This window comes from Zonotrichia leucophrys, unplaced genomic scaffold (genome assembly GCF_028769735.1).
Source record: "Zonotrichia leucophrys gambelii isolate GWCS_2022_RI unplaced genomic scaffold, RI_Zleu_2.0 Scaffold_1179_14756, whole genome shotgun sequence".
Taxonomy (NCBI): domain Eukaryota; kingdom Metazoa; phylum Chordata; class Aves; order Passeriformes; family Passerellidae; genus Zonotrichia; species Zonotrichia leucophrys.
This window is the reverse complement of record NW_026993384.1, coordinates 1-12603: the sequence shown is the minus strand read 5'-3', so window position 1 is coordinate 12603 and position 12603 is coordinate 1. Positions and strand designations below refer to the sequence as shown.

General features: G+C 47.9%; 1 protein-coding gene across 1 annotated transcript; it reads right to left on the bottom strand.

The window, feature by feature from the left end:
• Nucleotides 1-1046: 1046 nt before the first annotated feature.
• Nucleotides 1047-12490, bottom strand: LOC135442117 (GON-4-like protein; the record flags this gene model as incomplete). Its single annotated transcript, XM_064701660.1, is given in 7 exon segments — nucleotides 1047-1232; nucleotides 2819-3016; nucleotides 4927-5021; nucleotides 5024-5107; nucleotides 6528-6774; nucleotides 8907-10529; nucleotides 12227-12490. Coding segments are annotated over 7 exon segments (2682 nt in total), but the record flags the coding sequence as incomplete, so codon positions are not given.
• Nucleotides 12491-12603: the final 113 nt, after the last annotated feature.

Below are 12603 nucleotides of genomic sequence, written 5' to 3'. Positions count from 1 at the left end.
CATCACATCCATCCATCCATCATCATTCCATCATCCATCCATCCATCATCCATCCATCCATCATCCATCATCCATCCATCCATCATCCATCATCCATCCATCATCCATCCATCCATCCATCCATCATCCATCCATCCATCATCATCCATCCATCCCATCACCATCCATCCATCCATCATCCATCCATCATCTCATCCATCTCATCCCATCCATCCAATCCATCCATCCATCTCATCCATCCATCCATCATCCATCATCCATCATACCATCATCCATCCATCCATCCATCCATCAATCCATCCATCCATCATCCATCCATCCATCCATCCATCCATCATCCATCCATCATCCATCATCATCCATCCATCCATCCATCCATCATCCATCATCCATCATCCATATCCATCATCCATCCATCATCCATCCATCATCCATCATCTCATCCATCATCATCCATCCATCCATCCATCTCCATCATCCATCCATCCATCATCCATCCATCATCCATCCATCCATCCATCCATCCATCCATCATCCATCATCCATCCATCATCCATCCATCATCCATCCATCCATCCATCCATCATCCATCCATCCATCATCCATCCATCATCCATCCATCCATCCATCCATCCATCCATCCATCATCCATCCATCATCCATCCATCCATCCATGAATTTGAGCTGTGAGCCCAGGCAGGCTCTGTAGATGACACAGGGAATTGGAGAAACCAACTGGTGGGAAGTGTCCCTGGGGGTGGAACGAGATGGGCTCTAAGGTCCTTCCCAACCCAAATCACTTTGTGATCAATCAATCAATCAATCAATCAACCAATCAATCAATCAATCAATCAATCCATGAATCTGAGCTGTGAGCCCAGGCAGGCTCTGTAGATGACACAGGGAATTGGAGAAACCAACTGGTGGGAAGTGTCCCTGGGGGTGGAACGAGATGGGTTCTAAGCTCCTTCCCAACCCAAATCCCTTTGCGATCAATCAATCAATCAATCAATCAATGCATGAGTCCGATCCCGAATGGAGCTGCCCTGCTGCCCAGGAGCTCAGGGCCCGCCAGGGCTCCCGCTCACCTCGGCGATCTCCTGGGGCACGCAGTCGGCGCAGCTCTGCAGCACCTTGATGATCTTCTGGTGGTGGGCAGGGTTCTCAGCAAAGCAGATCTCCAGCTGCCTCAGGAACTTCCTGCTCTTCTCAAAGGCCTGCTGCTCCTCAAACTGGCCACAGAAAAAAGATTCACCCTCCTGTTCAAGCACAGACTGCCAAGCATCTGGATCTGACTTCAACAAATAAAATTCCTGTCCTGGGGTTTGCTTTCCATTGTGTTGATGCCTTTCACAAAGGGCACCACTTGGAATAATCAACAATATTGATAGCATATATATATAATAGCATCTCTATTAAATATAATATAATTATAATATAATATAATATAATATAATATAATATAATATAATTCTATATATTATATATTATGCCGTATAAAATCATAAGGTATAAATATATAATATAGTTACATGTTATAATAGGTTCTATTGATTATATAATGTATAATAATATATATAATAATTATATCATCTACAGTATAATTGCACATTACATTACATTACATTACATTACATTACATTATATTATATTATATTATATTATATTATATTATATTATATTATATTATATTATATTATATTATATTATATTAATAATATAATAACACCCCTAGTTGCTCAAACAGTCAGGGTGTTTAAAAACCTTTTTTTGTCTGTCTGCAGAACCACAGCCTAAAGATTATTGTGCAAAAAGATTTTCTTTCCGGCGGTTCACAGCCTCCAACTTTCACTGAATTACAAAGCTGGCTTTGCACATAAATCAGGGAAATTCAGGAAACCTCAATCCTGCAACCCTCAGAGTGCAAGGGAGATTTGGAGCCCGAGCCATCACTGCTGGCTTTATCTGCAGCCAGGTGGGAAAGGCTGATCCTCTGTTGGAGATTTTTTCAGGGATGGCCTAGAAGGCAGCTGTGAGGAGCAGGTTCTCACAGCCTGTTTCTGTGAACAGCAGAGGTTCTCAGGTTATTTTTAATTACAAGTAAAGGTGACAAACATGAAGGCCTTGAGAGCCTTGCACATCAGAGTTCTCAGGCAGCTTTCTCATAACAAGTGGATGTTCTATCTTTGGCTGTTTTGGGAAAGCAAGAATAATTTTGAGAACCCAAATCTTGGTATTGGAAACATAAGGAGGGGTTGGTGTGTAATCTCTGGCCTGTTGTGAGCTCAGATTTTGCAATGTGCATGAAGTGAATTAACACTGTTATAAAAGGTGCCTGATTGATCAATAAAGTGGAGTGGATGCTGACCAACGCAAGGCGGGTCGTCTCCCCTCCAACTTCAATATATGGTAAACTTCAATATTGGCTGTTTTGGGAAAGCGAGAATAATTTTGAGAACCCAAATCTTGGTATTGGAAACATAAGGAGGAGTTGGTGTGTAATCTCTGGCCTATTGTGAGCTCAGATTTTGCAATAGGCATGAACTTAATTAACACTGTAATAAAGGGGCCTGATTGATCAATAAAGTGGAGTCGATGCTGACCAACGCAAGGTGGGTCGTCTCCCTTCCAACTTCAATAATCCTCCTTGGCCACACCGAGCAGGAGTTTCACAAAACCCACCAAAAACCTCCCAACTCCAATGCACAAAATCACCAAAGCAAACTTGCAGCAAGGCAAAATTACCAATTTTGCTGCTTTTTTATCTTTTCCTCTCCCCCAAACTTTGACACCGCCCTCCTCCTGCGGCCTCACGTACCAGCCCGCACTCCAGCGCCTGCTCGGGCAGCAGGAAGGCAGCAAAGTCCGTCAGCAGCTGCGGCCACTCGTGCAGCAGCTGCCGCAGCGTGCAGAACAGATCCACGGCCGTCCGTCTGTCCGCGCCCACCTCGAACTCGTAGATGACGCGCAGGAAATCCTCGTACTTGCCCGGGATGTGCTGCAGCGTCTCGCGCACCTGGGAGGGGAAATAAATTTATCACAGAGTCGTTGGTGTGCGGCAGGGATGGTAAAAATCCTTCTGTCACCCTGGTTTTTTTTAAGATTTTCTACGCCTTCTGATGTTGACATTCCCGGAGTGAATTTTCTCACACGCTTTCTGTAAATAACTCATTGTTTTTCATTCCTTTATGGAGGAGGAGAGGGTTGATGGACTGTTGGTTTGACCAGGTGCTGTGGTGTGTTCTTAAGTTTGTTAGTTTGCTCCCCCCAAGGAGGAAACAACTTTCACTTTATAAGAAAAACCAAGGGAAAATGGAAATGAAAACCAAGTTTCATTTCCATAGCAACCTAACTGACAGGGTCCTGGGAAAGGAAGAAACCATTTCATACAGAAAATGGGGGGAGCAGTTTCATTTCCATAGCAACCTAACTGACAGGGTCCTGGGAAAGGAAGAAACCATTTCATACAGAAAATGGGGGGAGCGGTTTCATTTCCATAGCAACCTAACTGACAGGGTCCTGGGAAAGGAAGAAACCATTTAATACAGAAAATGGGGGGAGCAGTTTCATTTCCATAGCAACCTAACTGACAGGGTCCTGGGAAAGGAAGAAACCATTTAATACAGAAAATGGGGGGAGCGGTTTCATTTCCATAGCAACCTGACTGACAGGGTCCTGGGAAAGGAAGAAACCATTTAATACAGAAAATGGGGGGAGCGGTTTCATTTCCATAGCAACCTAACTGACAGGGTCCTGGGAAAGGAAGAAACCACTTAATACAGAAAACGGGGGGAGCAAACTAACAAACTTAAGAACACACCACAGCAATCAGTGACATTGCAGAGGTGTCAATGCCACCTTCCAATCCACTGTCACTTTTGTAAATAAATATTGGAGTCAAGAGAATAAAATTTCCCTTTTTTCCCTTCACCTTGAGTGTATTTTCTCGTGTCCTTCAGTGACATCTTTCCAAAAAAAGAGGCCGCATTGTGGGCCAAGCTCTGCCCGTTCCTCCCACCACCCTCCCAGTAAATCCCTTTATTCTACAAATCTTCCATCTCCTCTACTCAGAATTTATGGAATTTTGTTGAAGCAACCGAGTGATTTTTTTTCCTAAAGATGAACCAAAGCTGCTTGTCCCAGTGCAGACTGGGGAAGGTCAGAAATTCAGAATTTTCTGGACTGAGCACCCTCAGCCCCCTGAGTGCTTCACTTGCAGCTCCCACTCTTTGGGAAGGAGGAGGAGGAGGGAAAACAGCAGCAGGAATCTGCTGAAATTTCATTTTGGAGTTTTAAGCAGCTCTGGAGGGGTTTGAGTTCTGTTCCTTAACAAAATCCTTGAGCGGGGCAGGGGCTGACATTCTGTGGCAAAAAATCCCAAATTTCTGAGTTTTGTGGCAGAAAACCTCCAATTTCTGACGTTCTGTGGCAGAACACCCTGAATTTGGGATATTTTGTGGTAAAAAACCCCAATTTTTAGACATTTTGTGCCAGAAAACCCCACATTTCTGACGTTTTGTGGCAAATTACTGACGTTCTGTGGCAAATTTCTGATGTTCTGTGGTAAAAAACCCCAAATTTCTGAAGTTCTGTGGCAGAAAACCCCAAATTTCTGAAGTTCTGCATCAAAAAAACCCCAAATTTCTGACATTTTGTTGTAAAAACCCCCAAATTTCTGATGTTCTGTGGCAGAACACCCCAAATTTCTGACGTTTTGTGGCAGAAAACCCCAAATTTCTGATGTTCTGTGGCAAATTTCTGATGTTTTGTGGCAAACTTTTGATATTCTGTGGCAGAACACCTCGAATTTGGGATATTTTGTGGTAAAAAACCCCAATTTTTTGACGTTCTGTGGCAGAAAACCCCAAATTTTTGACATTTTGCGGTAAAAATCCCCAGATTTCTGCAGTTTTTGTGCAGCCTCACCCGGGTGAGGTAGGCCTGGGCGAAGGCCAGGTCCTTCTGCTCCCTCAGCGGGTCCCTGTCCAGGATGTCCTCGTCGTAGAGCAGCACATGCTTGGCGTGTCCCGGCCGCCGCGGGCGCGGCCCCGCCGGCTGCGGCTCCTCAGGGCGCGGCGGCTCCGCCCCGGCGCCTTCAGCGCCTCCCCTGCGCGGGACCCAACACAAACGGGAAAATGCGTGAAAAATGGGGAAAGGGTTAAATTCTGTGCTGCCTGCAAGGGGAGGAGAGAGATACTTCCCAAGTGGAAGTGTGGGGATAATCACTGATGGCATCCCTGCTGGTAGCCAAAAAAAAAATACCCACAGAACTCACCTGGTGTCCAAAAGAAACCCCAAATAATTCACCTGCGGTCCCAAAAACCCCACAGAACTCACTGCCGGCATCCAAATAATCTCAAAAGAACTCACCTGATGGCATCTAAAAACCCAAAGAACTCACCTGGTGTCCAAAAGAAACCCCAAAGAACTCACCTGCTGTCCAAAAAAACCCCAAAGAACTCACCTGCTGTCCCAAAAACCCCAAAGTCCTGCCCTGCTGTCCTCAATCTCCCCTGTGTCCCCAAACCCCCCTGTGTCCCCTGATGTCCCCAAACTCCCTGTGTCCCCAAACCCACCTGTGTCCCTAAACCCTCTGTGTCCCCAAACCCCTCTGTGTCCCCAAACCCCCCTGTGTCCCCAAACCCCCCTGTGTCCCAAACCCCTCTCTGTCCCCAAACCCCCCTGTGTCCCCAAACCCCCCTGTGACCCCAAACCCCCCTGTGTCCCCAAACCCACCTGATGTCCCCAAACCCACCTGCTGTCCCCAAATCCCTGTGTCCCGTGTCCCCTGTGTCCCCTGATGTCCCCAAACCCCCACTGTGTCCCCAAATCCCTGTGTCCCGTGTCCCCTGTGTCCAACCCCTGTGTCCCCAAACCCCCTGATGTCCCCAAACCCCCCTGTGTCCCCAGCTGTCCCCAAACCCTCTGTGTCCCCAAACCCACCTGTGTCCCCAAACCCCTCTGTGTCCCCAACCCACTGTGTCCCCAAACCCCCTGTGTCCCCTGCTGTCCCCAACCCACTGTGACCCCAAACCCCCCTGTGTCCCCAAACCCCTCGTGTCCCTGATGTCCCCAAACTCCCTGTGTCCCCAAACCCTCTGTGTCCCCAAACCCACCTGTGTCCCCAAACCCTCCTGATGTCCCCTGTGTCCCCAAACCCCCTGTGCCCCAAACCCCTCTGTGTCCCCTGAGTCCCGTGTCCCCAAACTCCCGTGTCCCCAAACGCCTCTGTGTCCCCTGTGTCCCCAAACCCCCTGATGTCCCCAAACCCCCTGTGTCCCCAAACCCCCCTGCTGTCCCCAGCTGTCCCCAAACCCCCCTGTGTCCCCTGTGTCCCCAAACCCCCTGTGTCCCCAAACCCCCCCGTGTCCCCAAACCCCCCTGTGTCCCCTGTGACCCCAAACCCCCTGTGTCCCCAAACCCCCCTGTGTCCCCAAACCCCCCTGTGTCCCCACACCCCCCTGATGTCCCCTGCTGTCCCCAAACCCACCTGCTGTCCCCACACCCCCCTGTGTCCCCACACCCACCTGCCGGCCTCCTGAGGGTCTCCACCCGTGGTGACGCCGCCTTGGCCGCGGTGGCCGCAGATTTGGGCTCCTCGGAGGGGTCCCCGCACGTTTCATCCTCTTTGTGGGAGCTCTCCATCCCCTCCCCTTCCTCCTCCTCCTCTTCCTCAGGCTCCGAGTTCTCCTCCTGGGAATTTTCCTCTTCAGAATCTCCCTCCTGGCTCAGGCGTCTCTCTGTGGCCAGCCAGGTCAGCTTTTCCATTGTTTCCTTAGAAATAATCATTAAAAAAATCCCATTTTTAATTTTATTTGGTTCAAAAATATAATTTTTAAATTATTATTTCCTTAGAAATAATAATTAAAAAATCCAATTTTTAAAATAAAAAATATAGAAGTATATATTTTTAAAAATATATATATTTAAAAATATTTTAAAAATATAATTTTTAAAATTTTATTTGGTTCAAAAATATAATTTTTAAATTATTATTTCCTTAGAAATAATAATAAAAAAATCCCATTTTTAAATTTTATTTGGTTTAAATGTCTCTGTGTTGCAAGCAAGGTATAATATCGTATCATATCATATCATATCATATCATATCATACCATACCATACCATACCATACCATACCATACCATACCATACCATACCATATCATATCATATATAATATAATATAATGTAATATAATATAATATAATGTAATATAATGTAATTTTAAAATGTAATATAATGTAATTTTTAAAATTTTATTTGGCTCAAAAATAGAATTTTTTAAATTATTATTTCCTTAGGAATAATAATTAAAAAATCCCATTTTATTAAATTTTATTTGTCTCAAAAATTAAATTTTTAATTATTATTTCCTTAGGAATAATAATTTAAAAATCCCATTTTTAAAAATTTTATTTGGCTCAAAAATAGAATTTTTAAATTTTTATTTGGCTCAAAAATAGAATTTTTAAATTATTATTTCCTTAGAAATAATCCCCAGTGGGATTTCCAGTGGCATCTCCATTGGGATTTCAGTGGGATTTCCATGGGGATTTCAGTGGGGTTCCCAGTGGAATTTTCAGTGGGATTTCCAATGGGATCCCCAGTGGGATCCTCAATGGGATTTCCAGTAGGATTTCCAGTGGGATCTCCATTGGGATTTCAGTGGGGTTCCCAGTGGGATTTCCAGATCCCCAGTGGGATTCCCAGTGGGATTTCCAATGGGATCCCCAGTAGGATTTGCATTGGGATTTCAGAGGGATTCTCAGTGGGATTCCCAGTGAGATTCCCAGTGGGATCCTCAATGGGATTTCCAGTGGGATTCCCATTGGGATTCCCAGTGGAGTTTCCATTGGGATTTCAGTGGGATTCTCAGTGGGATCTCCAGCGGGGTCCTCAGTGGAATTCCCAGTAGGATTTCCAGATCCCCAGTGGGGTTCCCAGTAGGATTTCCATTGGGATTTCAGCAGGGTTCCCAGTGGGATTCCCAGATCCCCAGTGGGGTTTCCAGTGGGGTCCTCAGTGAGATCCTCAGTGGGATTTCATTCCCAGTGAGATTCCCAGTGGGATCCTCAATGGGATCTCCAGTGGGGTTCCCAGAAGGATTTCCATATAGATTCCCAGTGGGATTTCCAATGGGATCTCCAGTGGGATTCCCAGTGGGATTTCCAGATCCCCAGTGGGATTCTCAGTGGGATTTCCATTGGGATTCCCATTGGGACCCCCAGTGAGATTCCCAGTGGGATTTCCATTGGGATTCCCAGTGGAGTTTCCATTGGGATTTCGATGGGATTATCAGTGGGGTCCTCAGTGGGGTCCCCCGTGGGATTTCCAGATCCCCAGTGGGATTTCCATTGGGATTTCAGTGGGATTTCCAGTAGGATTTCCAGTGGGATCTCCATTGGGATTTCAGTGGGATTCCCAGCGGGATTTCTAGATCCCCAGTGGGATTTCCAGAGGGATCCCCATTGGGATCCCCAGTGAGATTCCCATTGGGATTCCCAGTGGAGTTCCCCGTGGGATTTCAGTGGGATTATCAGTGGGATTCCTAGTAGGATTTCCATTGGGATTTCAGTGGGGTTCCCAGAGGGATTTCCAGTTAGATTCCCAGTAGGATTCCCCAGTGGGATTCCCAGTAGGATCCCCAGTGGGATTTCCAATGGGATTCCCAGAGGGATTTCCAGTTAGATTCCCAGTAGGATTCCCCAGTGGGTTTCCCAGTGGGATCCCCAGAGGAATTTCCAGTGGGATTTCCAATGGGATTCCCAGTGGGTTTCCCAGTGGGATCCCTGACTCCACAGGGCGTTTCAGGACACCCACAGCTGCCCCTTTTTAGGGATTTCCAAGTTTTATCCTTTCAAGTTTTATCCTTTCAAGTTTTATCTTTTCAAGTTTTATCTTTACCTGCAGCTCCGGCACCGACAGGATCGACTCCTCCGAGGCCGATGACATTTCCTCATCCTCATCTTGCGTAAAATCATCGAAATCATCTTCCTCCTCCTCCTCCTGCCCTTCCCTGTCCCCCGCGGCCTCGGGGCCGGCCGGCGTCCCCACGGAGAGCCCGTCGATGCTGGAGGAGTCCCCCGGGGGGCTGCTGAAGCCGCCCTCCCTCTCAGGGGGGTTCCTTGGGGAGCCCCCGGGGCCCGGGGGCCCTGCAGCCCCCCCAGGCTCCCCCTGCTGCTCCCCCTGGGCAGGGCAGGGCCCGGCCTGGCCCTGCTCCTCCGCCTTCTCCTCACAGGGGTTCTGCTCCTTCCTGGGCTCGTCCCCACAGGAGCAGGCGGCCTCCATGTTCAGCTCCTGGCCAAGGCCCAGCATGAACTCCTCCTTCCTTTCAGCACATAGAATTTCTCTTTTTTGCGCCAGGCTGGCTTCTTTGGGAGCATCACTTAAATCTTCACACTTGATTTCCACCGGGGCATCGGGATTTTCTAAGTGAGGCAAAAGCTCCACCACGGGCAAAGGCTCTGATGCGTTCCCATCTCCCTCTGCCGCTGCCCAGCTGTTCCCCTTGTCCTGAGCGTCCCCACGGGCAGGGTTGGTGCCACACTCCTTCTTCGGGGACAAAGTGGAGCAGGGCACAAAGAGCTCCGAGGGCTCCACCTTGGGCTCCACCGCAGGGAAAGCTCCTGGAGCAGGGAGCAGGGTCAGCTTCTCCTCCCCTTCTCTCCCCACAGGGCTGGGGGACACAATCAGGGACGGGATGGACGAGGTCACCAGGGGCTGGCTGAGGGGGCACGGGAACGGGGAGGGGTTCACCAGCAGGGTGGTGACCGGGATGGCCTGAGCGCCGCGGCCCACGGCCGTGCCCAGGGGCTGGATGACGTTGCAGCCATTGCCAATGTTGAGCACCTTCACCGTGGTGGCAGGGACGGTGAGGATGACAGGGGAGGGCTGGAGCACAGGGGCAGCTTTGATCACCGGGGCACATTTGGGCCCTTTTTTCCTCTGGTGGCCTTTCCTCACGCACGGCCTGCGCGCCCTCACGGCGCCCAGCGCCGGCAGCATCACCTTGGGCTGGGCCCCGCCCGCCTCTGAGGCCACCACAGCCCCTGGGAAGGCCTGCCTGGAGCTGGGCTGCCCGGCGGGCAGAACATTCTGGAACTCCACGGCATCCCCGGCCGCCAGCACTGCCGGCACCCTGAGGGGCGGCGGCGCCGGCTGGATGGGCCGGGGGACGCGGCCGCGGAGCCGGCTGGGCGGGGCCTCTGCCTGAGGCGATTTCTGGCTTTTCTGCAGGCCCGGGGCGCCGGGGCCGGGCTGCAGGCCGGGGCTGGGCCGGATCAGCACCGGCTTCAGAGCTGCACATCTCTGCCTCCTCCAGGGCCGCCGGGAAAAGCGGTTTCCCAAAGGTTTCAGGGTGAGCACGAGCCCCTTGGGCATCAGCAAAGGATATTTGTCATCGCATTCCCCGCCTGAAGATTCCTTCTCTGCCCCCGCCAGGGCAGATTCTCCAGCAGGAGACGTTGGCGTCTCCTTGGCATCTTCTGCCAGCTGCTTCAGCTCCCTCTGGATGGAGGGCAAGCTCGCCTGAAAGGAGCAAAAATTGATTTTAAATATTATTTATTTCTGTATTTTCACCTTCACACAGCAGCACAGAAGGCAACTCTGTGAGCTGGTAGAGCTTCCTCTGCCTGCTTCTACAAGCAGGATTTATTTCCTTTCTACTACTCCATGTTACTTAATAGTAACATAATAGTACATAATAGTACATTAAATTCATGAGTTGCGCTGCAAAACCTTTAGGAGAGTCAAAAATCCTGAGGAAAAACAAAGGTGTTTTTTGGTTTTATAAAGGTTGCTTTAGTAAAAATCAGATTTTGTGGGAAGGAAAGTTCCCTGTGGGACAGGGGGTGAGGAAGAGAAATGGATTTTATGGCATTTGAGTGTTGCCTTGGGGACAGTGCTCCCTGACTGCCTGACTCACAGGAATGGTGTCTGTGGCTCCAGGAAAAATCCAAAAGGAAAAAATCCAAAAGGAAAAAAAAAACCAGAAAAAAAAAAACCACAAAAGGAAACAAGTCCAGAAGGAAGAAAACCAGAAGGAAAAAAAAAAAAAAAACCAAAACAGAAGGAAAAAATCCAGAAAAAAAAATCCACAAAAGGAAAAAATCCATAAGGAGAAAAATCCAAAAGGAAAAAATCCACAAAAGGGGAAAGTCCAAAAGGAAAAAAATCCACAAGTGAAAAATCCATAAGGAAAAAATCCACAAGGAAAAAATATATGAGGAAAAAATCCAAGAGGAAAATCCACAAGGGGAAAAATCCACAAAAGGAAAAAATCCATAAGGAGAAAATCCACAAGATAAAAATCCACAAGGGGAAAATCCACAAAAAGAAAAAAATCCACAAGGAAAAAATCCACAAGGAAAAAATCCAAAAGGAAATAAATCCACAAGGGAAAAAATCCACAAAAGGAAAAAAATCCCTAAGGAGAAAATCCACAAGGGGAAAAATCCAGAAGGAAAATCCAGAAGGGAAAAAATCCAGAAGGGAAAAATCCACAAAAACAAAAATCCACAGGGAAAATCCAAAAGGAAAAAAACCCACAAGGAAAAATATCCACAAGGGGAAGAAAATTCCACAAAAGGAAAAAATCCATAAGGAAAAAATCCACAAAAGGAAAAAAAAATCCACAAGGAAAAATATGCACAAGGGGAAGAAAATTCCACAAAAGGAAAAAATCCATAAGGAAAAAATCCACAAAAGGAAAAAAAAATCCAAAAGGAAAAAATCCACAAGGGGAAAATCCACAAGTGGAAAATCCACATGGGAAAAATATCCACAAGGAAAAAAATCCATAAGGGGAAAATCCACAAGGGGAAAACCCAAAGAAAAATCCACAAGGGGAAAAAAAATCCACAAAAGGAAAAAAAATCCACAAAAGGAAAAAAAATCCAAAAGGAAAAAATCCACAAGGGGAAAATCCACAAGGGGAAAACCCACACGGGAAAAATATCCACAAGGAAAAAAATCCACAAGGGGAAAACCCAAAGAAAAATCCACAAGGGGAAAAAAAATCCACTAAAAGGAAAAAAATCCACAAGGGAAAAATCCACAAAAGGAAAAAAATACAAAGGAAAAAATCCATAAGGGGAAAATCCACAAGGGGAAAACCCAAAGAAAAATCCACAAGGGGAAAAAAAATCCACTAAAAGGAAAAAAATCCCCAGAAAACCAAATAAAACCCCAAAACCGAGCCGAACCCCGCTGCCCTGCGGAAATACCTTGAGCCAGAAGGGCAGGCGCTGCTCCTCCCGCTCCAGCGGCGCCTTCCACTCGTGCGGCTGCAGCTCCGCACAGCAGGCGGGCAGCGGCGGCAGCTGCTTGGTGCGCCTGTAGTGCTGGGGGACACGGACAGGTGACAAAGGGACACAGGGACAGGGACACAGGGACAGGTGACACAGGGACACAGTGACACTGCAGCTCCGCACAGCAGGCGGGCAGCGGCGGCAGCTGCTTGGTGCGCCTGTAGTGCTGGGGGACACAGGGACACAGGGACAGGTGACACAGGGACACGGGCACAGGGACAGGTGACACAGGGACACAGGGACAGAGGGACACAGGGACAGGGACACAGGGACACAGGGACACAGGTGACACA